The 26,680-nt window shown below is 41.1% G+C and overlaps 1 protein-coding gene across 1 annotated transcript in view; it reads right to left on the bottom strand.

Annotated features, from left to right (window-relative positions):
• gabrb1 (gamma-aminobutyric acid type A receptor subunit beta1) overlaps positions 1-26,680 on the bottom strand; it is a 44,008-nt gene that overhangs the window by 7,372 nt on the left and 9,956 nt on the right. Inside the window, exons 4-7 of the mRNA XM_037485811.2 lie at positions 17,943-18,163; positions 6,668-6,750; positions 4,519-4,662; positions 3,972-4,124 (exon numbers count right to left, since the gene is read on the bottom strand). Coding sequence (XP_037341708.1) covers positions 3,972-4,124; positions 4,519-4,662; positions 6,668-6,750; positions 17,943-18,163 — 601 coding nt within the window. The remainder of the gene's footprint in view (positions 1-3,971; positions 4,125-4,518; positions 4,663-6,667; positions 6,751-17,942; positions 18,164-26,680) is intronic.

Raw genomic sequence — 26,680 nt, 5'->3', positions numbered from 1 at the left:
GCATGCTGACACCATAGCTACAGAAAAACAAGGAGTCTTGCCATAATTTCCCATGACTCTGCGTTTATAGGTAAAGCCAATAAACATTTCTAGCTGGGCTTGATTGAAAATATAGGCTTTTACAACATTTTCATTCACCATGACAATTTAAAGCATTTCCTTTTCTGTTTAAGTAGTGGTGTGGGTTGGTGCTAGTCAACCGTTTTTTCAGTCTACCACTAGTGGAGACAGATACTGTATATCATGACAAATACTGGATTTATTGCCATTCATTTTTGTATAGAAATGTCTTAATGTGTCCTGATGATTTTGGTGATGGCAGATTGAAATAAGGGATTCACATGTACAAGCATTTGCCCCATTGTCACACATGAAACTTTCCATATTTCTTAGTTTAGCTGCAAGGTTGTCAGCTGTGTGTCTTCCTGGCATACTCTAGCAGGGTTTCCACTGGTGCAAGCCTGGCACAACATTGGCACAACCCCCAATACCATATATGGCCAGCAGTGTGCTAGGATGTCCACTCGACAGGGTGGAGGTGGTGGGTGAATAAGCTATCATCCCTGATGAGCAACACCTCCCACCCCATGGTGGACGCACTGGAAGCTCTGTACAGCTCCTTCAGCCGGCGGCTGATTCACCTCCGGTGTGTGAAGGTGAGGATCCACAGACCTTCCTTCATGCTGCCCAACCAACTGTGCACCCAGTGAACCACAGGACATGAAATCACTGAAAAGATCCAATAACCACTGTAGTATGTGTACATACACATAACATATATGTATATATTTAGTTCTTAGTATATTTAGCTGGCTTTTTAATTTTTATTCTTGTAATTTTGTATCATTACTGCTGCTCTTGTTTTTTTTTTACCATGTATCTTCTGTGCACTGTCCACTGAATTTCCCCATTGTGGGACTAATAAATAAATGTCTTTCTTTCTTTCTTTTATCAACATATTACAATAGTTTAAGGTCCAAATTCCTGCACAAACTATTAATCTTCCTATCAGCATCGAACAAAGCCCAAACAAAGGCAGGGCTTTTTCCCGTAAGACCACTTTTAGAGCTTTGTGTAAAAGCTAAAAGTAACCATTGAAAAGTTGTAGTTGGAAGTTAAAGCCACTGGTTACATGCCAGGATGTGCTTAGTTAGTGAGACTGTGTTGAAACCAACAAAAGAAAGCCGAGTTTGAGTTAATTTTTCCTCAAAACAACCATGATGGACCAGTTTGACCAGTGTTGGTCTTTCAGTCACCTCACCATTGACACAGCTATGCAAATGAAAAACCTTTTTTTAAACCCGTTTTAAAAAAAGGCATGAGAAAGTATATACAGAATGTCCTCAACATTTACCCCACGGATCAATGGCAACGACACTATCAAACTGCGTTTGAAGTTGGGATGGGTATCTTTCTCAATTGCTCAATACTAGTACAATACTGCTTAGGGGTTTGGTTCCTTGTCGATACTCTTCTTGTTTCTCTTAAAGCCAAATTAAGATCAGCCAATCAGGAGAAATGTGGTAACTCAGTCTATAATTTCCTATCGAATTGCACAAAATTCACCCCTCACTTCCTGGTTACAGTTGCCAGGCATGTCAAGGTTTCAAAGGCAGCATGTCAGTATCAATTAGAGATACCGTAAATCCTCAAATAAAGACTGGAATTCAATTAGTGGCCGGGCTTCAGATAGTAGCCGGGGGCGTGGTCGATACGGACAAATAAAGGCCGGGCCCCAAATACAAGCCGGGGGTAAAAAAAAAAAAAAGTAAAAGTAATAATTCATAAATACATGTTGTCCTTATGTTTAATGTTATTGGCTAATTTCATGGACTGTTGGCAATAAAAAAACATTTTACCACGTAGGCCTACTAGGCGAATTTGATATTGTTCATGAAGGCGCATTGCTTCAAAGCGGGACAGCCATGCGCCGCTGGTAGGGATGCGCTGGCGCAGCTCCGGCAGCGGGGGGAGGAGAACCGCACGCAAGTAGCCCGGGATGAGGAGAACGACGAGGAGGAGCTGCTTAATAATGAACTTGTTGTTCTCGATGATGAGGATGGGGACCTATTTTGCAAGGTCCATTTAGTTCGGAGTTTGTTTGCTCCATTTGACCGTAGCTTAATGGCTATGCCCATTCAGATGTTGCTGATGAATTTGGTAGTTGCGTAATATGACAGACCCAGTCTAAGTCCTGGCCATTTGGTTTAATTTTGGTTGTCTCCTGTTCGTTCTGTGATTGCTGTCCTTTGACAGGACCAGATATTTATTGTTACGTTGACACTGCAAATAAAGCGCGATACGTTTTTTTGGGCCGAGTGAAATTTTTGACTTGCTTGATTGTAATTGAGAACATTGGAAAATATCTGCAATTAACAATGTATCTTAAGACTGACACTATGGTTTATTACTGATTCATTTCTAAATGGTTAGTCTCCAGAAAGTTGATTAGCTATAGGTCTACCGGTTTCATTCTACCGGTAGCTTATTGGTAAATGGTTGCAGGAAGTGCTGAACGCATATGCAAAGAATGATATTAGCCTTCTGTAATTATGCCCATTATTTTATTTAAATAATACAATTCTATAACAGAAGATAGTAGTAAGTAAGAAATAAAGGCCTGCCCCTAATACAAGCCTGCCCCAAATACAGGCCGGTGCGCTGTGCAGCCTATGTAAAAAAAAAGCCCCGGCCACTATTTGAGGATTCACGGTATTCTAAATGAGAGGATAGCAGATTACATAAGATACATAATTATACTTTTATACAATGTCTTACAGAGAGGGCGACATTTTTGTTAATGATGACTGATAAATGATAATTGATCATGTTCTGTTGATGCTACTGTATAACCTTACAATATCAATATAAACATATCTATCTGCAAAGCAACTTGTGTAATTATTATAACGGTTTATTTGTCTCAGGCCATTCTATGGTCAGGGAGATGTGTAACCATGGACATCCTGGCTATTTAAATATTTCTTGCTTCAGGCCCTTAGAAGAGAGCTTCAGACAGCTTTTTGATATTGGCAGGGATAGATGGATGGTTTGGCACATGCATCTTGGTACTAAGTAATAGTGAGACCTTTTTTATATATTGGCACCTTCCAAGTTACAAAGTATTTCACAATAAAAATATAAAATTTAACCCAATGTAATAGGTAAAACACATTTTAGCAAAGAAATACAATAAATTACAAAAAATAAGCCATAAGCTAAAATGTATAAAAGGAAGCTGAATTTGTCTGCCAATATATTTCTAGTCAGGGAGTTCCAAAGCTGATGGTGTCCAAAAGTAATGGTGTTTAATGATGGATATATTAGGTAGCTGTCATGTTAGGGAGTCACATATATAGGAACGAGTAGTAAAACCTGTCCTGGAAAGGGCCCCTTCTGCCAACTCCATAGTTATCTAGGGGTTGACAATACTTACAATACTTACTGTGTTGAAAGTTGTGGAACTGCATTGAGAGGGATGTTCACAACATTTAGTAGGATCATAGTTCTCATCCTTAAGAACACATAAAATAATTGAATGTTCCACTTACAAGAAGTCAGAAATGTGGTTTTTATCTCATTTATAATCTGTATTTTTATATTGTAATTCATACTTGCACTCTTGTACTTTGTACTGCAACTAAGAGAAACTAAGAGACTAAGAGATATTTTACTTTCAGAAACTGAATAGAGGCAGGAATCAAACCCAACACTGTGAATATGTGGACCAACCTGGAAAACGGCATGAAATGAAGAATCAGAGAATCAACATGTGCCAGGTGAACCATGAATGTCTTTAGAAAAAGATGGCGTTCCATTTAACAGTTGTTGTTGTGATACTTCAGTATGGACCAAATTGGTGGACTAACCGAATGGCTAACGAAATGATAATGTCTCATAAACCCATTCCAAAAATATGATTAAAGATCATAACATGATTGCTAATGTAAAGAATAAAATCGGTCACTGACCTAGGGCTACTCTGGCAGCCGAGGCATCATAGTTGATCCAGAAGGAGACCCAGGACAAGATGGTGATCAGGGTGGAGGGCATATAGGTTTGCAAGATGAAATAGCCAATATTCCTCTTCAGCTTAAAGCTCAGGGACAGACGTGGATAAGAGCCTGTTACACACAGGGTGGCAGATATGTATTTAGATTTATAAGAACATTGTTAATGTAGTGGTACAAATCAAATGAATAAAATGTGATGAGCAGTCAACAAGACTGTCTCTGTGATAAATATCACACAGTTGTTAGTATTAACAATATGTTGATTTCGGAGCCACTGCGCCTGCTTAGGCACAAAGTACCAATTGGTTTTAATGGATTGGAATTAAGTTATAAGTGACAACTGTAATACATCAAAAAGAATCAAAAGAATATAAGATAAGCTGCTGTGAAGAGGATATGACTCACTGGACTGAAAAAATGATGGTTGTGGAACTGTAATTCATGTTGTTTGTAGAGGGTACATCGCTAAAAAAGGTGGAGAACCACTGCCATATTACTCTCTTACCTGTGGCAAACACAGCTTTCTTAGATTGGGTTTGGTAGTCTATTATGGAGAACTGGGGCAGTTCAATGTTTTCCACGCCAGTGACTGAGCCTGCGTTGCTTCCTCCCTGCCAGTAGAATTCAATGTCGTCAGTGGTGTATCCATCTAAGAGAGGCAGGGGAATACAACAAGTTGAACTTTAACTGCACCACAAAGACAATGGACAATGCTGTTATCACACAGGGTCACATACTGTATCTAGCCTGTACCCGAAAGAGATTATCTTGTAGAAAATGAAGTAAGGTTGGCCATGTTAGTAGTCGGGCAAACAGATTGAGGGGTGGGGGAGGTAGTCCATCTGCTGGAGTGAGCCATACATGGACATATGCGCAAACCTGTTGGAGCAGATATGCCCCCTTAAAAAAGAATAATTCCAGACTTTCTTGGTAGCGCCCCTAATCAGCTTTGGAGCTTTTAATCTAACTTAAATTTAAGCGGTTTCATTTTCATCACGTGGATGAAACAGATGTTTTGCAAAATAACATTGACGCATCATTTTGCCATGAAAAACATCTACATGCCTACGTTGCATAGATTTTACAATTATTTTCATACAGTTCTATGACATGTACTGAATCTTGATAAATGTGAGTGGAGAGTGAAATACCTGATTCATTTTATATGTATTTATACAATTGAATTAAATTAAACTCCTTTTTTTGTATTGCACAAAAACACAAATCACAAATTTTCCTCAGAGGGCTTTACAGTCTGGTGATGGTTTTGGGACAGAGGATGTTGCATATGTAACATCCTCTGTCCCAAAACCATCACACAGGAACAACTCCACAAAAAAGGAAGAACCCTGTAATGAGGAAAAAGCAAAGAAACCTTAGGGAGAACGTCAGAGGAGGGATCCCTCTCCTGGGATGGACAGAATGCCAAAAAATGACTATTCATGAATTGTAAAAACACCAAACAGCAGGATCACAGAACCTTTATCTGTCCTTCACGCAGCGCAGGTGAAGAAACCCATCTTTGAAAGCAATGTTTCTTCAGAATTTGAGCATTTCCAGAGAGTGGTAGGAGTCTGGACTGGGGTCCAATTATTTCATTTTAAATAATTTGTCACCCATTGTCCTTACTATTTCACTGCTGTGGTGGTCCTTCTGAAGGGTTTATTTACTGTACCAGCAGAGAGCTTGAAGGAATTCTAGTTGAACCTTATAAGTGGCTGCTGAAAATGAGATGATCCTTGCCCTGTGGAATTGTTATTTGCAGCTTAAGAACTACTCAAACAACAACCTCACACTGGACACTGCTTTCTTGGGTCTTTCTGAGCTTTCTAGCTGTTCATATGCCATAATTGAGCTGAGTCACACACATTAGTCAGAAACACAGTTCTAAAAGTCCTGCAGTTTGCTACAGAGAAAAAAACACTTTACTGTTAGGCAAGGTTGGCAAAAACTCTGAGGTAACTAAAAAGGCCCAAATCTCAGAGACGTTTTTGAGTAGGCCAACTCAAATTACTAGTCAGCCTTCCAAAAGTCAGAGTTCTAAAGCTGAGAGTGCCCAAAAGTAATGGTGTTTAATGATGAATATATTAGGTAGCTGTCATGTTAGGGAGTCACATATATAGGAACGAGTAGTAAAACCTGTCCTGGAAAGGGCCCCTTCTGCCAACTCCATAGTTCTCTAGGGGTTAGGGGTAAAATATGTTAAAATAGCCTTTAAATATTTAGTTTGACAAAATAAATGTTTAGATTACTAAAATGTAGTTTATTTATCTAGATGCCTGTCTGGAAATTCCCTGTGATTGTTTTGGGAAATGTGAATGGTTGTGGTTGGTGAATGATGATCAAGTGTTAAAGAGTTTTCCGTAGTCACAGGATCCTCATAGATTAAAGATCTCCTAATACGACAGCAGAATCCAGGGGTCAAAAGTGGTCAAACCAGAACTTGTGGAGAATTGGCTCAAAAAGTAAATTCACCTTGAATTCTATTCAATATCCATGCCATCTTTTTTAAGGAGCCATATTTTACAAAGAAGCATAATCCCATGGTGACACACTAATATTGTGGACACACAAACTGTAAGTTGGCTAGGAACTGGAACTAGCTGTCTGCATATTGTTCACCAACAAACACATGAAACAGACTTGTCACTTACAGCTCTCAATCTCCAAGGTGCAGTTCTGCTCATCCAATGGGTATCTGCGCAGGTCCATCATGCAGGCAGCTGTTGTGGTGATCCTGAAAGAAAGAAAAAAGGTTTGCAGTCATTTACTGATATCTGAAGAAAGATGAATCATGAGTTAGAAATCCGCTTTTACTTAATGCACAATTCAGTCCACACGTTATACGTTCAAGCTTCATGAGGGGAAAAGCTCTTGAGCATCGATGCTTTGATTGAAGACGACCCTGCTCTCCACTGAGCCACAGTCGCCTACTAAAGTTAGGACTGAATTCCTCTGTAACATCAACACACGGAAATGAGTTTATTGCAGGTGGAATCACTTCTTTAAATATAGCCACAGTGCTATTCGTTATTAGATCACATGTATTGTAATTTCTACTACTATGTGTGCTCTACTGCTTGAATTCTTAACAACAGACAATTTCTCTTTCCCACGTCAGGCAGGGTGCACTACGGATTTGTGCCTCTTGCACAAAGAGATGATTGGGCAGGCGAAATGGAATGGTGCCGTCTCGTATGAATGATATTATGGAGTTATGGAACATATGTTTGCATGTTCTCGCCCAACCTTGGGTTCCCTCTGGGCTCTCTCTCTCAAAACGGCACACACGGCTGAAGTGGGATTGCTGCAATAGGCTAGCATCCTGTTAAGGTGAACTCCCCACATACAAGTTATGTCATCTGTCATCAGCATAATTCATATTTCAGACTATTTATATCAAAATCAATCAAAAGGGAAATGTAAGTTAGAAGGAAACCTTCCGGCTTACAAAGATGTTATGTCATTTGGGCCATCTCCTTATTATATTACATGATTGTAAGATGTAAGATGACTCCACTTTGATGTGAATTACATTACATCTTTGTAGACCCTGAATGGGAAATGAGCAAAAACCTGGAAAACCTGGATAGGAGTTAACAGTTCTGCTATCGGTACTTTACAGAAATAAATATCTTGTTGCAAACCTCCTTTCTATGTCTCTGTCTGAGTTGTGCTCTCTGGCTCAGGTTCAGTACAGCGTGAGTCTCACATCATAGCAAAGAAGAAAGTATTTTCCTCCAGTAGATTCTGAGCACTCACAGTCTCAGAGCCTCTGTTCTCAGAGCCTGGTGAGTAAGGTGGAAGAAAGCCGCAGTTCATCACAACATTTAACCAACATGCAGAACATCGCTCTGCAGAAAGGCTCAGTTTTCTGCTGTTTGAGGTAAGGTAACTCGCCATTGACCCAAATACTGGTTTCTCTCACCATGGAAATATGTACATACATATGTGTTTTAGCATCTGTTTTTATCATTTGAATATTTTTTTATCTTATTGAAATAGATCTTATTTTATTCTTATATCGCAAGAATAATAACAATGTTGTTTATTTTCAAACCAGGGTTTGGCCATCTCACTCAAAGCAAATAGTTAAAGTTCCAAGCCTGCAGCAGGAACAGGAAGTGGTGAATGGCTAGGAAATGTCCAAGAAGCTCCTGATCATACTCATCATAGCTCAGTAACTGTTGACTGAAGAAAACGAGTGGTTGCCATGCCCTTCACCAACTGCCAGTGAGCTGCACCGGCTGCTGAAGCCTTTGCGGTGAAGGCAATTGGAGCTTTGGGTGAAACATTGTGCTAACATTGTTGCAAGATGTCTTGGCATCCACAAATGCCTTGTTCGTCTAGTGGGTCCAGCCAACAGCATGTTTGATGGACTTAAATTTCCAAACATAGCGCTGTCTGGGGGATGTCCAGCAGATGTACGGGCACTTGTTAGCCTCGGAAAGGTATGAGGGGCCGTTCAAGACATTATTCATTCTGGTACTCTCACATACATATATTCTCACTCTCACATACATATATTCTCACTCTCATATACATATATTCTCACTCTCACATACATATATTCTCACTCTCATATACATATATTCTCACTCTCACATACATATATTCTCACTCTCATATACATACATTCTCCTTTCACATACATATATTCTCACTCTCATATACATACATTCTCCTTTCACATACATATATTCTCACTCTCATATACATACATTCTCCTTTCACATACATATATTCTCACTCTCACAAACAAATGTATGTATGTGTAAAGAAAATATATGTCTGTAAGAGAAGAATGTATGTGTGTATGAGGAGAATGTATGTGTGTATGAGGAGAATGTATGTGTGTATGAGGAGAATGTATGTGTGTATGAGGAGTATGTATGTGTGTATGAGGAGAATGTATGTGTGTATGAGCGAAAGTATAGTGGAAACGGAAGGCGTATAGTGGAAACGGAAGGCAGAACATTTCTCGCGCTGTGATTGGCTGTCAACCTACCCTGTGATTGGCTGAGAAACTCGAGGCGGGTCATGTTCAGACCGCTTTGCAGCAAGCCATTGGAGTTTTGAGAACTATTTTAACATCCTCTGACACAATTTCTTCTATTGAGCAACAAAGGGCATGCTCATCTGCACCTAACGTTGTTCACAGCACGGCAGAAAGTGAAACGAGACAACCAGACCAAACCAGTGTTACGTGCCTAGTGGTTTTTGAAACTACTGGTTTGGCTACGCGTGCGTGTTTGTTTTGCCCCGACAGCGGCAGATGTTGTCTGCCTCGGTCACCTGATCCGTCACACATTCGCAAACATATTGCTGAAAATGTTCAAAATGCATCCCATATCCAATGCAGCGATTATGATTGTATAAGTGAGCACTACATCACTGCCACGTATAAAGAAAGAAATAAAAGAACATACGTTTATTAAAAGATCGCCACAACCTGGATTCGAACTCATGCAGTCGAGCAAAACAGCAACACTGTATAAGACGGCGGCGCTACGCCGTCGGCCAACCGAGGTGTCAAGAGCCGCTGCTGATTTCACTACTTGTCATAAAATTCCACATCGTCAGTGGCAAGAAAACCTTTTGGTTCAGGGTGAGCCAAGACAACTGGTTTTTGGTGGCTCTTATATCGTCCCTTTTACCGTAAAAAAACGATACCAATCACTCTAATTTTTTGTGGTTTTTCCCATAAAATGAAAATACGAAGCGTAGCCGCTAAACCGGAAGTACGTAGATTTTCACAGTAAGAATCGACGCAACCGTCTGTAATGACAGCGGTTACCAGGGTAACGAGAGGAGAAAAGTTCATTAACGGATATAAATAAATAATCCTGGTCCGACGGGATGTATTAGCAGCAGTAGGTGACAACACTCGCTGCTCTTGTCCACGTATTGTTTTTCTTCAGTGAGCAGAGCAGAAACAGTTTAAGGAGATCGCAGAGTAAACGGTCCGCCGCTGGAGCGCATACGTCCCGACGTCAGCGAACCATCAGCGGACCGCCAGCGGCATATTTTACATTGCGCGGTTCTTTTGTTGCCGTCTTGTTGAAAGGTTTTGTAACCAAAGATCACGACGAATAGCACAGCAGCGGCCGGTGTATTCGACATCTTTCTCGTGTGTGGCCGCGCGTGCGCAGCCATCAATATATGTCAATGTACGTGTTACGTAGGCAGGTAACGGAGGGAGCGGTATAGCGAGGTCCTCAGATGTTTCCTAAAATTAAACATTGTTCACGAGTCCCAAAGCTCGAGTCCGAGTCGAGTCTGAAGTCTTTCGAGGACGAGTCTCAAGTCGAGTCGGAAGTCACCGAGTCTGCGACTCGAGTCGCACTCGAGTCCGAGTCTCAAACTCGAGTCCCCATCTCTGAGAGGATGTTAAAATAGTTCTCAAAACTCCAATGGCTTGCTGCAAAGCGGTCTCATCTCCGTCCATGCTGATCGCGACCTGAACATGACCCGCCTCGAGTTTCTCAGCCAATCACAGGGTAGGTTGACAGCCAATCACAGCGCGAGAAATGTTCTGCCTTCCGTTTCCACTATACGCCTTCCGTTTCCACTATACTTTCGCTCATACACACATACATTCTCCTCATACACACATACATACTCCTCATACACACATACATTCTCCTCATACACACATACATTCTCCTCATACACACATACATTCTTCTCTTACAGACATATATTTTCTTTACACATACATACATTTGTTTGTGAGAGTGAGAATATATGTATGTGAAAGGAGAATGTATGTATATGAGAGTGAGAATATATGTATGTAAAAGGAGAATGTATGTATATAAGAGTGAGAATATATGTATGTGAAAGGAGAATGTATGTATATGAGAGTGAGAATATATGTATGTGAAAGGAGAATGTATGTATATAAGAGTGAGAATATATGTATGTGAGAGTACCAGAATGAATAATGTCTTGAACGGCCCCTCATAGAAAGGTTCTACTTTAGAAAACACCATGCTAGTCCTTAAAGGTCTGCTGCTGCAATGAGCGTTGTCCCTGGTTGTATCCATGCTGTGGCTTGTACCAGTTCCTTGTACCGCTCGTCGACCAACTTCCAACAATCGGTAATGACGGTGTTGGCTAACGCTGCCCACAATCTGGCTGGTGTTTTGCGAGGAGCATCAGCATTATGTCCATTAGCTCCGACTGCTTTTGGTCACCGAGGGCATTCAGAGTCTGACAGTCCCAATGACGTTTTTCAAGGCAATGTACTTGTCATTCTATTTGGTATTTCTGACGACACTCGCCACTCTGCCCGCTGTCAAACTGCGTCATCAGGAATCAGGAAACGTTTATTGCCATTATATGTTAGACATGCATGGAATTTGACTTGGCGGTTGGTGCATGACGGAAGACAGTACAATAATGACAACGTAGTGCAGCAAAAAGATAAAAATAAAATAACAATATAATAAAATATATGCTATGGCTTAGTACGCTAAAGCTATGGGTTAGTGAGTTGAGAAATGAAAATAAATTAAAAATAAAGTGCACCAGTGACAAAGTGAAAGTGACAAAGTGAATGAACATGGGAGTGACAGTCATTCAAGGGGGGCCCCGGGCTCTGTTGATGAGCCCGACTGCCGAAGGGAAGAAACTGTTTGTGTGGCGGGAGGTCTTAGTCCTGATGGACCTCAGCCTCCTGCCAGATGGAAGGGGCACAAACAGTTTATGTCCGGGGTGAGAGGGGTCAGCTACAATCTTTCTGGCCCGCTTCAAAGTCCTGGAGAGACGGCTGAATGCAGCCGATCACCCTCTCTGCATAGCGGATGAAACACTGCAATCTACCCTTGTCCTTGGCTGTGGCTGCAGCGTACCACACTAGGATGTAGGAGCAGAGGATGGACTCGATGATAGCCGTGTAGAAGTGCACCATCATCGTCTTTGGCAGGTTGAATTTCTTCAGCTGCCTCAGGAAGAACATCCTCTGCTGAGCCTTCTTGGTGATGGAGCTGATGTTCAGCTCCCACTTGAGGTCCTGGGTGATGATGGAGCCCAGGAAACGGAAGGAGTCCACAGTGGTGATGGGGGAGTCACACAAGGTGAGGGGGGAAGGTGGGGCTGCGTTCTTCCTGAAGTCCACGACCATCTCGACTGTCTTCAGGGCGTAGAGCTCCAGGTTGTTCAGTGATCCACTTGCAGGTGGAGTCGGGCACGTGCAGCTGAGAGACTTTGTCCTGCAGCAGAGACGGGATGATGGTGTTGAAGGCGGATGATGAAATTGATGTTGTTGTTCATGTTCACTTCTGGACACGTCCAGTAGATTCAGGGTCACCAATGTTAGCTGAAAAACAGTTGTTTCTAATTCCCTTAAAGGGAACCTGTCTCACTTATCACAAGCTGCAATAAAGAATTATGGTCCCGAGAGTCCACCACACTGTATTCTTCAACAAGCTATTGTGTGTTTACTGCCGAGCTCCATCAGGTGCTGCGTAAATGTTCCTGTATTGTTATAATGTGTTATTGGGCACGTTTCCTGGCCCCAGAGTCTGCTGAACGCTGCATATTACTGTGCAGTTACTAAGTGCTTTCCATTCTGCTGCTGTTATATTGTTGGTTTTGTTAGACGGGACATCGCGGACCGGATTGTTAAATCAAGCTTGAGACTGGATTTCAGTTCCCCAGTTGGGTGTTTGTGTGTTAGAGTAACCATTGACACGTATCATTGCAGGCAGTCTTTCGCGCTCTCTCATAGTAGTTTTAACTCAATTTAAAGTTTGGTTGTTTTAGACTCGATCAGCATGACTCTCTAGAGTGAAGGGGTGAAGGTTAATGAATGTGCCATTGGTTTGGATTTCTGCTTATCATGACTCAGCTCTGCAGAGATTTTTGAAAGATATTATACCACTTAATGGAAACCTTTTCCGGCGATAGAAAGACCAAACCAGTGTAACATTGGGAGCCAAGAAACATTAGATATGCTCTCCCTTGATTGTCTTCACTCTGTGACTGTCCGGCCACAGCATGTCTCAGCTATTGCAGTCTCATGACGTAAAAAGACCCTTAAGACATGAATAATTAGTACTTTCTTACCTGGAAACGCTGAACGCATTAGAAAGCACAAGATGAATTATAAAGCAGGTGCAGACAGTGCGGGCAACCAGAAACACTGAACGCATTAGCAAGCAGTAGATGAATTATAAAGTAGGTGCAGAGTGTGGACAGCCAGTAAAAATAGTGTGTCAGGTCAGGAAGGACTGATGTTGCAGTTCAGCGCTTCCATGATGTCAATCACTCGGTCGGCACTGAGCCCATTTTGTCAAAACTTTGAGTCAGTCCCCAAGTCACATGCGCACATTCTCTACTCTCTGGAAAACAAAGAGTATTCACACTCAAATCATCTTCAATTCTGTGTGCAAAAAAGGGTCTAGAAATGATCAAAAGCAAATACTGTATGTTTGATTTATCAAATCGCCATTCAATCGAAGGGCTGACCTAGAGACACAAACGTTCTCACAAATGACGGCACTTTAGAGTCACCAATGAACCTAGTCACCAGGGCATGTGGACTCTGTGGACTGCAGAAAGGAGGCTGAGTAGGCGCAGAGAACACATGCAGACTCCACACAAGGTGGTTTCAAACACAGCACATTATAGCTGTGCGGCAACACTGCTAACTACCACACCGCCGTTCCACCCGGCCTGACATTCAACCGAGAAGATTCTGACATATCTGGAGGCAAAAGTCAACTCAGAACCGCGTGGCATCAGCAAGGTCCATTTCAAAGCCACCGCTTCTCCCTTGTTCCGTCATACAGTCGGCTGGTGCTGTATGGCATTAACATAGAAAATGTAATAGTCTTTCAACGGAACCCTCTTTTAGCACAGCATAATCTAATAACTTGGAACTGAAATGCGCCATCAAGAAAACATTTCTACACTGGATGTCTATTTGATAGTTCTGTAGCAAATTCCAAGGTGTAATTCAGGAACTTTTAAATTATTATTATATCATGGCTCAATATCTTGGAGGACTCCTGTGAAAACTTTAGTCCATCCAATTTTGTTCATCTTGTTGATAGTGCTACAGGCTCTTTGACAATGACATTTTAGAAGAATCTAGTTTAGTTTGGCAAGACAGTGTTAATTTACATTAGAAGGCTGTGCGTAATGCAAGAGCAGCTTATTACTCATCATCATTACAATGTAATCATCAGCTATGTATTCCTATAGACCTCAGTAGTAATAACTTAATGAACTTTGCTCATGATAAGAGTCAAATTACTATAAAGTAGCTACCTTTTAAACTGCTGTAAACCTCAATATATATTTAGATGGCTTTTGTCCCATCAATTTTTACCAATTGACTTCTACAATTTCTACGTATCTTACATCTCGTAACCTAAACACCAGACTAGGCTGCTTAAAAAAGTTTTACTTTTAGTTTATATCACATTGGGATATTTTAAACCATGTTTTTTTCAATCATATATATAATATGTTTTAATTCTCCATTTGGTTAACATCCGTAGCCATTACATTTTGGTTTTATTAGTTTGGTTGTGTTGGCACATTTTTAGTGGTTTTATATTTAGAATTATTGTTGCATGAAATGGTTCTATACTGAATTGACTATTGACTTCTTTGAATAAGATGTCCTTATTATGTTAAACTGTTGGAATCAATGTTAAATATTTAACTGCAAAGTAATAATGCCCGTTTCATAAACTTTTTTGGCATTTAATCATTACATGAGCATGTGTATCACCCAACTACCATATTGTAACTGTAGCGGCAATCTTAATTCCCTCCTCATGGATCGATATTACCACTACTTTAACAGTCTGTGTTTGGGCCGTGAGCTTGACGCGTAATGAAAGTAGGCAGCGACTTCGTTTTATAAAGATTTACTTACATACAACATTCAGTGCTCGACTTGGCACAACGGTCAAAAAACTGTATAGCTCCACAGACTGATAAACCTCGACTGAAGCTATGACGTCAACAGCTATAAACAATAAACACATCTTATTAAGGCAAATATGGCTCTTACAGTAACTATTATACTGTAAATATCATATAATATTTATAAAATTACAGTTAATTTCACTAAAAGAGACCTGACCAAATGATTTTCAATGGTGGTTTTGCATCTTTACCAAAAACAGTAGTTATGTATTGCCTTGCATTAATAAAAATTTGATTTAGTAAAAATAAATGTCCTACTACTATAACTACACAGGGTTATGGAGTCAAATAGATTCAAACAAAACATTTCTAAAAAGCATAGAACTGTATAGCAAAGCCCTGCCAATATCTCAGATTTAACAAGCTTCACCAGTCAGAAAGGAGGGCAGCCTGTGTGTGGCAGAGAGGCGATGGCGCGCACAAACAGTACCACCTGCCTCACCATTACCAAATCCTGTGTGTCATGATGATCCTGACATCAAGCCAAAGCCACTGATGCTCAAATTTAGAAGATTATCAGGTGGCCTAACACACCTTGGAAAAACTATGGGGAAAAATGTGACATTGTGATTGTTTGGAAAAGAAACCAAAGTGATGAAAGAAATGGGTTTGTGGGTAACCAAACATTGCAGTGTGATACTGGTCCTGGATGACAAGTCTAGATGTATCCAGCACCTTATTTAAATGTGCAGCTTTGCCTCATAGTTTAAACAAGAAGTCTTTAAGCAGGAGACTGTCATGTCATCATTCCTCTCCCTCTGAAACACAGGATGCCTTTGAACTCAGAGGACTGAATTATTGACAGTACCCGGCCCAGCGCTTTCTCAGTTAACTCCACACCGCTCACTTCATCGTAACTGTGCTCTGCTGCAGAGGGCACGGGCCAGTGTACAGAGATGCTTCATAAAATATTTACCCGCTGCTTCTCCCTAAAAGACACTCTAAAGAGACAGACAGAGCATTGGCCAGATTGCCCAGATACATTGCACTGGTAGTGCAATGTATCTGATACATTGCACTGGTAGTGCAATGTATCTGGTCAATGTCCATGTGCATGCTAATCAGCTGCTACTAACCAAAATGTGCAGTATGTGCTTATTATTTGCAATGGCAACGGTGGGGCGTGTGCATGCTGGTGCTGGTATCTCGCAGGAAGTCTGAAACATGTTTCTGTTAATATTCCTTGTTTTTCGTTGTGTTCATTGGAGCACGAATGGCAAATGGCATTCATCAATATCTGAAAAGACATAAAGGGATTCGGACCAGGTGAAGCAGACAGAAAGCCAATCAGTGCCTACGGCTGCCTATCCAGCCCGAACTGTCGGAAGAAGGAGAGCCCACATGGAAGGGAAGCTAAGCTAACCCGGCTAGGACCTAGGGTTACTCCACTACCCAGTGTGAAGAACAAGTTGTAAGGCAGAGACCTGTATCCATCGTTCATCCTGAATCAAGCTGCCCTCGGACGGGCGGACAGCAGGACTCGGGTCGGTACTTGGTGATGCTTGGTACACAAATACAGTCAAAGCGACAATGTTTTTAATGTGAAAATGTCGGCCTGAGCAACTGATAATGTCTGGCCAAGATGGAAACTATAGCGTTTCTTGTTCTTCTTCTTGTAAATGTATTGGCTTTTGGGGGCTTTGTCATGTACAAAAAGAAGTTGTCATTTATTTCAGTATGGGTGAAAAAAACAATTATTACGCAACTTTTGTATTGTGGTATGAAAAAAATGCTTTGTAGCAGCCCCTATTGTAACCACAGTGCTCACCCAGTATGAATGATTGACTTCTTGAGCTGCAGTGTGCGCCTCATATAAAAATGTTTGGCCTAGATCAGGGGTGAGCAAAGTCTGGCTCGTGGGCTAATTGCAGCCCGCAGTCAAATGGTCGAAGGGTTCACCATTTGAAAAATGAAGATATTGTGAAATTGATCTATTATATGCATCTACTTGATGATTAAGGGACTATTTGCCATGCAGGAATCTTCATATTATCAAATCTGACCCCCTTTGAAACATTTTTGGACACCCGTGACCTAGATTAGTGCTGCAACTAATGATTATTTGAATAATCCATTAATCTGTCAATTATTTTTTAGAATAATGATGAATTGGATAAAATAACAAAAAACAAAGCATTAATTTCCAACCCTTTTATTCAAAAACAGAATTTACAGTGCAAATTCACAGTGAAAAAAACTACAGAAGTGCACAAGCAGGTTCTAATTGTATTTTTCTTTAAATAAAGTGCACAAAATATGTATATTTATGTTTAAAGGAACCTGAGCTGTCAAAACAATGAATCATTTATAAAAATGAAAAAGAGAAAGAAAAATACAAATCAGAAAACAAAGATTACGATATTGGTTTCAACGTTAGAACTTGTTCTCTTCACCAGTGGTCCCAAACCACCGATACCAGTCCGCGGGCAACTTGGTACCGGCCCGCAGAGACTATTCTCTCCCAAATACATGAGCTAGTACGCATCACCCAACCATTCTTTGGCAAACCAGTGAAACGGGTCTATGAGATCCGTCCCTCACAGAGTTAGTAAAGCTATTTTAGTGGTGTTTCGTAAAACTGTTGCCAAACAACAAGATGTGGATATATATTCAGAAGCATCATGGAGTTCTTTTGGAATATTGCAAGGAGGAATGCACATTGATGAAAATTGGGATACAACACCGGGTTAAACAATGCAGGGAAAAAACTAAAGAAGAATAAAGATTACAGGTACTTCCAAAAATCAAGCATGGAGCAAAGCAAAAACCAGTTTGAGGCGCTGAACTCTCTCCACTCTGGGTTGTGCAAGCATCTGGATTCTGGTTGCATCTACAGTTTAAATAATAGGAACTAAAAGCAAAAGCATGGACATCCCTACCTGCACTGTTGCCTGTAAACAACTGCTTACCTCTCTCATCTCCTAAATAAAACATGCAAAGGATGTAGAAAACAGCAGCGGGAAGAGGAGACACAGCTCTCACCTGAGACCATAGAGCACCGTTCCATCAGGGTGCAGTCTAATCATCCGGTTCTTCACTGTGACCCCGTGTACAAAGGACTTCTTGTCATTAATGAAGTATGTGTCGGGGACCCAGAGCTGGTCCGCTACCCGGTTATCCAGCGTGAGGTTGAGAGGAATGCCTGTGTAGGATAGACGCTTGTCTCTCCACGACTGCTGGAAGTACATTGTGATTGTGTAGTCCTGTGGGGAAACAACAAATAAAAGGGGATGTTAGCACATCAACTTCCCTGTATTGTTTGTTTGCTTGTGTTTGTGACGCCTCAGGCCTCAGCTGGGACTAATGTCAGCCAGAGTCCATGCAGGTCTGTTGGAGGCTGGTGGATGGGCGGAACAGGACATTGTGTGTATGATTGTGTGTAATGTAAAGGCAAAGGTAAACAATGATATTTTGTAACATCACGGGGCTATTGCACAAAAGTAGAATAAAGAAATCCAGAATAAGTGAAAAGGCGCAGCTTGACTAAGTGTGATCTTAACCGAGTCGGGCTGAGAAGGGGGAGCTGAGTCGATTCAGGTGCACATAGCTGGGATCAGTGCACGTCCACGGCTTCCTTAAGTAGACCACGGTATCGATCAGATGAAGGATATATTATGCAAAAAAGGAAATATGGCAGCTGTAACCAAACAGAGAGAAAATGCCTGGAAGACAATCGCGGACCGACTGAATGCAGAAGGATTTAAAAATAATCTACTTACTAGGAAAGTTGTACACTCTGTTTTATATGTTGGTTTTCTTGCTGTATCTGTGTTCATGTGCTAAATGTGTTGGTTTTACTGTAAAGTGTCTTTGAGTAGCCTACCATGTAAAGCACTATATGAATAAAATGTGTTATTATTTAGTCTACTTTGCCTTAAAAGTGAGCAGAGGGAATTTAGCTCCTTACCCTAAAGACTCATTTCAAACCCTTATTCACAATGTGAGAATATGTTTATATGCACAAATCTCTATAAGCAATGTCTAATTCTAAATATCTTTCTACAACTAACTTTCATACAGAAAAAACAAGACTGGAAAATATCCAGGTAACAGGTCAAGATAAAATATAAAAACATTTTCCAAGTATGGTTTGCAAATGTTATGTTGATCCATTATCCTGGGCCCTGATTCTTGTACGTGGTTCAACTAAGTCAATCGAATGTCCCATTATCCAGCTCGAATTAACAAGATAATAAGTTCCTGTGTCGATGTAAGGGTTTCTGGACAGAGGATGTCACACTGAGGCCAATTGTGCTATACAAAATAAAATGAATCATATAATCATGGCAAAAACTGACAACGCCCCCCCCCCACTGCGAGGTCTACAAGCCCGACAAAGTATCACACACAAGTTAAATGCGTAAAGAATGAGTGGGACAGTGTGTCTGTGGGACAGTGGGTGCTCGGCTGCAGCGTGTTCATCCCGTGACGTTCCGGCTAGGGCTGCACGGTATACCAGTTAAAACGGTACAAGATCTCTTTACGATTTGAGATTCTCACACGCCGGTTCATACCGGTGTTACGCGATAACAACTTGTCACTGATTCTATTCCCTGTGTTGGATGTCTGGTTTCAGCATCGAGCCAAAAAAAGGACATTTCCATCAGACTGGATGTCTTATGGCACATTGTTGTCCGTCAAAAGTTGGGATAAGATGCAATAAAACGACCATACAAACAGTTTAAAGTGTGCTGTATATGAAGCAAAGATGTTGCTTTTTATGAGGGGCCGTTTAGGACTTAACTACTGAGACACTCTCACACACACTACTGAGACACTCTCACACACACTACTGAGACACTCTCACACACACTATTGAGACACTCTCATACACACTACTGAGACACTCTCATACACACTACTGAGACACTCTCATACACACTATTGAGACACTCTCACACACACTACTGAGACACTCTCATACACACTATTGAGACACTCAGACAGCATCTCACTATACAACATGAGAGCATCTCACTATACAATGTGAGAGAATCTCAGTATACAGTGTGAGAGCATCTCAGTATACAGTGTGAGAGAATCTCAGTATACAGTGTGAGAGAATCTCAGTTACACCGGAAGGCGGAAGCAAAGTGCGCTAATTTTGAACAGCGCAATGCGCCAATCATACGCGCCCTTCCTTCATATGCCTTGAAGTCTGCGGTCGCCCGTCCAAGTTTATAAATACTACCATATTTAAGGGACGGAATGTCATTTTAGGACGTTTTCAGGCGAGAAATTAGGTGTTTAAGCAACATTTCTGCGGTCGGTTTGTTAACATTCAGCCATCGTAAAAAATCCATGGAGGACGTCGGAGACGTGAGGCGTAGTTAACGGGACCATCTGATGCCCCCAGCACCGGGCGGTCAGCCTCATCTCACGCCGCAGACAGCAGCCTGTTCTCGGCCAGACATCCGTGAAATGCTCCGCTTCGATCCACTTTTCCGTAGCGGTTATATATACGATAGTATAACTAGGATGAGTGTTCATAACCTCTAATCTGAGACTGGTGTTTGTTTAATGGCTATTTTGCGAGCAGAGTTTAAATTCATAACCTTAATAAACTATACGTAAACTAGACTGTATCCATAGTGTGCGCGCTTATTGTACTGTCTATCATTGTGGAATAAAACTAATCGTGTCTTTATTAAAGGTCTTGTGGGGAGACCGTCATGGAAACCGGCAGCAGGGCATCAGCTTCAAAGCGAAGGATAATAATCGATTAAATAATACATTAAAATCCAAATATTAATTAATGAATATTTCTATTGTAAGATCCACTCGTGTCTCCGCTACGGAAAAGTAGATACAATGTAGGGTGACCATATCCATAACACCATAAAAAAGGACAATATTTCGTGAGGCTCTAAATCAGGGGTGTCAAAGTCGTTTCAGGTTAGCGGGGGTGGCGCGGACGTTACGGCCAGAGAGGGGGGGGGGGCGACAGTTTTCACAGCGCAACTCCAGAAAAAAGGAGGACAAATACGCGTCAGGGCATTGCAAATCAGGACGGTCCAACATCCCCCTAGTAGTAGGTGTCAATTTAAGTAGTCAATTTCACAGAAGTCTGGCCGAGAACAGGCTGCTGTCTGCGGCGTGAGATGAGGCTGACCGCCCGGTGCTGGGGGCATCAGGTGGTCCCGTTAACTACGCCTCACGTCTCCGACATCCTCCATGGAATTTTTTACGATGGCTGAATGTTAACAAACCGACCGCCGAAATGTTGCTTAAACACCTAATTTCTCGCCTGAAAACGTCCTAAAATGACATTCCGTCCCTTGATTATGGTAGTATTTATAAATTTGGACGGGCAAGCTCGGACTTCAAGGCATATGAAGGAAGGGCGCGTATGATTGGCGCATTGCGCTGTTCAAAATCAGCGCTCTTTGCTTCCGCCTTCCGGTGTAACTGAGATTCTCTCACACTGTATACTGAGATTCTCTCACACTGTATACTGAGATGCTCTCACACTGTATACTGAGATGCTCTCACACTGTATACTGAGATTCTCTCACATTGTATAGTGAGATGCTCTCACACTGTATACTGAGATTCTCTCACATTGTATAGTGAGATGCTCTCACATTGTATAGTGAGATGCTCTCATGTTGTATAGTGAGATGCTGTCTGAGTGTCTCAATAGTGTGTATGAGAGTGTCTCAATAGTGTGTATGAGAGTGTCTCAATAGTGTGTATGAGAGTGTCTCAATAGTGTGTGTGAGAGTGTCTCAGTAGTGTGTGTGAGAGTGTCTCAGTAGTGTGTGTGAGAGTGTCTCAGTAGTGTGTGTGAGAGTGTCTCAGTAGTGTGTGTGAGTGTGTCTCAGTAGTGTGTGTGAGTGTTGAGTGTCTCAGTAGAGTGTGTGAGAGTGTCTCAGTAGTGTGTGTGAGAGTGTCTCAGTAGTGTGTGTGAGAGTGTCTCAGTAGTGTGTGTGAGTGTGTCTCAGTAGTGTGTGTGAGTGTTGAGTGTCTCAGTAGAGTGTGTGAGAGTGTCTCAGTAGTGTGTGTGAGAGTGTCTCAGTAGTTAAGTCCTAAACGGCCCCTCATAGCTTTTCCTCTGTTTTCACTGCTTTAACCTTTTTTCCAGAAGGCTGGGGGGGCAGATCATTCGTCCTTCATACGGAAGTGACGTGAGGCCAGATATGGCAAATATAAAAAAAGACATTACTTGTTATCGACTGTTATTGTCTTGTGGTTCAACAATCATTACTGCAATACAAAACAATGTTGTTTAGTATTGCAGTAATATTGCAATATTTTAGTATTGCTGTGGCTCGTTGGATTACAGGCCGTCTAGTAAGCATATCATGTTATTTCTGTGTCATCTAATCCAACATCTGGTCTTCTGTAACAACACAACAACGAATCGATAAATCGGAAAAATGTTTACAAATTTCATTATCTATTTGTTGTATTGTGAGATTATTACGTTACTCAGAGTTGCGAAAAAGAGCCGAGCCGACGTAGAGGAACGAGTCACATGACGTAGGCAAGACGTCTCTGGAGCACCACGTTGCTGTTCTGCTGTTTTCTCGTCATCCATCTGATCCAGCTAGCGTTAAATCACTATTAACAGCAGTAAAGCAAGACTAAAGACACGTTTTTATTTACTCGCTTTTTTTGGACCATTCATTTCTGTTGTCTTGTATATATTTCGTGCTTCGTCCCATTTTGGTTATTGTTGACAAATATATTTGTGTTGTGCATTTCAATGCTGTCATATACGGTAGTCTAGTGTGGGTAATGCGGTAGTTGATGTTATGCCGGTAAAGGGAGACACACAGTGATCCATTAAACTAGCACGGCTGATTAAGAAGCCTGCATTTATTTACAAATGCCATTGGAGAATTCATCGCACTTGGCTATTTTTTAGCTGTATTCAGATGCGGTGTATACATTTAATTAACTTGCACTACAATGATGGTAATAATTTAATGAATGAGCTTCAAGTGAACGTGGGGATTTGTTTTGGAGAGTAGAATAATATAATTTTCTGATTTGTATTTTACTTTATTTTTTACGAATGATGATGTTCAACGAGCTACCTGTACTTTCGGAAGTATTTATGAAACATAAAATTAGTTTTTTTATAATTGTTTTTGTTTTGTTTTAGAATAAAGGGTTGGAAATTAAAACTTTTAAATGCATTTTTTCAATAAATCTAATAAATAATTGACCGATTAATCGATTATCAAAATAATCGTTAGTTGCAGCCCTACAATATAGCCATCAAACCATTCAAGTTGAAAAGAGGGAATGTTGAGGAGAGCATGAGCAGGCACTCTGAGATCTGTTGATGAAGAGTGTCTTATAAATAATAATAATAATAATAATATTCATTATTAATGATTATTATTACAGTCAGGGAGGTGACATTTGATAATACTGTAAATATAAGATATGAGTAGATGACATTAGTATATGAGTATAGATGATGCTTGGATGCTTTCTGGTGCCCTACTCCAGTTTGTTGTAGCCTACTCTTAAATAGGGTTAGGGTTAAATGCAACAGAGAATACATTTATTCAATACTCATTTTGCTGTTTTGTGTCTACGCACAGTTAGTTTCTTTGGAATCCATGAACTTCTATTTCATATAAAGGCAAATACAGAATGTAACAGTGGCAAAAGGCACCATTTGAACCATTTAAACTGCACAAACCCCCCCCCACATGCCGGTAGGAATGGGAGCCACGCAGTTTGACCGTCTCTTCTTTTTTCTGATTGTAATCGGCCCATGTTTAATAAGAGAGTGCCATGGAATGATGGTCATTAATGCTTTGCAGTTGCCCCTCCCTGATAATCCTACCGAGGCACTACGTGTGTGATGAGCACAGAGAAACGGACAGAGGTTCCTTTCAGTTACGTGACGACACTTAACAATAAGTGGTCGTCACCATGATTTAACGATCAAATCTTGTGAAACTTAGTTTTTGGAGTGACAGTTGACTAAATGCAGTTGTTTGAAGAATACATTTTTCAAGGAAATATAAAATCGATATTAGAGCAGAAATTAGGTACTGTGCGATTTATTATCATCATTAAAATTGTAAACTTGAGATTTATTCATATTTTTATTTGTGCAAACAACCACTATAGACGACCATAAAAAGTGACAGCATGTTTGCATTCTCTGGCATAGAGGAGTGATGTTGGTGGTATGTTATATCTGTATTAAACTTGAGTAAAGTAAATCTGCTCCACAAACATGAATGAGGTTCCAGCAACTACTGTAAGTCTGAGACACAAAAAATGCAAACCTTGGCCAATTGTTTGTCTTAGGAAAGCACCACCTCATGGTTAACTCATAGTAAGCAGGATACATACACACACATACACACTGAGCGCTGCAGATGCTCAGCGTCTTGGTGGGCCATCTTCATAGTTTCAATATAAGACCAACGTTAAACAAAGCTGAATAGAGTAAAATTGATCTCAAAATCATCACAATGTGCATTACTCTGTTTCTTTCTCTTCATTTCCAGACGTAGCTGTAGGCCTTCGGGACTAACTCATTCCCCCTCCATCGGAACATAAACATTTACCAACCACATAATGTACGCAGTAGCTTATCAATGTAAAGCATTAAATTAGCTACTGCTTGTACGAGGTGGAGGACTTAAAACAAAAGGTACCATACATATACCATAGATACGCCTCAGTATGTTGCTGATGTACGTCTACATTGCCACCATATGGCGCCGGCAGGACACAAGTGAAGGTAAAGCATTATCTCTTCTACATGTCTCACATGTCGCTTCTAATAAGCCTTTTGTACATGTACGAATTTAGGCACTAGGGGCAGTGGGGGAAAAATTGTCATCTAATCGCTGCTAGACGCTCAAAAGGCAAGTGCAGGATCAACACCAGCTTTATGGTGGCTCGATGGATTCATAATTCACCAGTGCCTTACCTACTGTACATAGCAACAAGAAAAAAAAAGACGATCCTTGATAGAAAGGATGGGTGCTGGTCTTCAAAGCTTTATCAAGGTCATGCCAGTCGTAGTTAAAAAGCACTGCCACAAAAGAACATTAACAGCCTTACCTATGCAAATGATGTAGGCTGCTAAAAGCCTCGCAGGCCTTCTGATGCACTGCTCATCCAAACACTTCAGTTTCAGCATTTAACCTTGGGGACAGCAGGCAGGAGAACGTTGCATCACTCCCTCTTCTATCACGCTAATCTGAGGTGCAAAGCGCCAGTTAAGATTCCACTCGCAACTCTCTGGCTTTCCAGCATACGTTGCGTTTTGTAAATGCTTATGCATGCATTTCCCAACGAGCTGGAGGAAACTTTCGGAAAAAACGCTTAAATTCTGGCATTTCAGTTTTCTTTTTACAATGACTGGCCTGCCTACATGTGCTTGACTTTTTGCTGCATTAGACCCCATGATTGCAATATTCCAGTGAATTTGTCTGTTTTCCAGTCTGCCTTAAACAGTACAGTCAGTATCATTGACAATTTATTCACATAAAATCAACAGTGGCTTGGCTTATTTATTTTGTGATCTTGGTAAATACCCCAGTAATTAAAATAAAAATTGTAAATGTCCACAAATTACAATTCACCTGTGAATCTCCATAATACAGAGAATGACTTCATTTCACCAAAGTAGTACCAGGCCTTAAATATCTGTTCACAGTAGCAGAAGAAAAGGTTTGAGCATTGAGTGAGGAAACAGACACATTATTCATTTAGAAAATGATGTATTGAAGATGACATCACTGCTCACTAGGCGGCAGGGAGAAACTGCTGCCTCATGGAGTTGGGAGGCGGAGCTCCAACACTGCTGCAGCGAGGCACTGCACTGAGCTGCACCGAGCTGCAGGCGGACGAAGAACAAGGCCAGCAAATGCCCTTGGTTTGTCTCTTTTTGTCCTCTCCAGTGCTGTGTGCAGACGTATAAGAGGTGATATCTCATGGACTGCTTGATTGTTCTCGTGCTCTTTCTTTGTCTACATACATATATATCTACGTTCTCAGAAATAGCTGCAGAACATGGGCTCCTATGGCAAGCAAACCACTGCAGTATGCTCCTGTCTGACCTACTTCTTGCCTTCCCTGAAAGACATCACAAGAAAGGGGGGGGCGGTTAGCCGGATGGGGGGGCAGTGAAGCCCTTCTTCATCTTACTGCACAACTTGATCTGAGAAAAATATATACTGTTTTTTGGGCAAATAGTATTCTGTATTCTGCTCGTGTACTGGAAAGCTTAGCAGATCTCTTAAAGTAGATCCTTGAAATAAAGACCCAGGAATCCATTATTGAGTGTAGGGACAAATTACGGAATATGGAGTAACAAATGGCTCATATACATAGTCATGAACATACAAAAACAATATAGGCATAATGCAAGAACAAATATGTTGAATTATGACGACTCATCCTTGACCAGCTAGCATCGAAGCTAACATACTATAATGGAGAGATGCTAATCACGATTAGCATGTACTACTTCAAAATCTAAACAACAGAAAGGAATATTGTATGTGGAGAGAGAGTGTGTGTGTGTGTGTGTGTGTGTGTGTGTGCGTGTGTGTGTGTGTGTGTGTGTGTGTGTGTGTGTGTGTGTGTGTGTGTGTGTGAGAGGGAGTGAGTAAGTGATGGAAATAGAGAGAGCTGTGGAGATGTGAAAAGCTAAAATCCACACACAATGGCTAACATAACCTTGTGCGAGGCTTCGTGGCCACGTGTTACAACACGATTTTCCTGGAACGGGA

The sequence above is a fragment of the Pungitius pungitius genome, chromosome 14 (genome assembly GCF_949316345.1).
Source record: "Pungitius pungitius chromosome 14, fPunPun2.1, whole genome shotgun sequence".
NCBI classification, from domain to species: Eukaryota; Metazoa; Chordata; class Actinopteri; order Perciformes; family Gasterosteidae; genus Pungitius; species Pungitius pungitius.
This window is presented reverse-complemented; position numbering and strand designations above follow the sequence as displayed.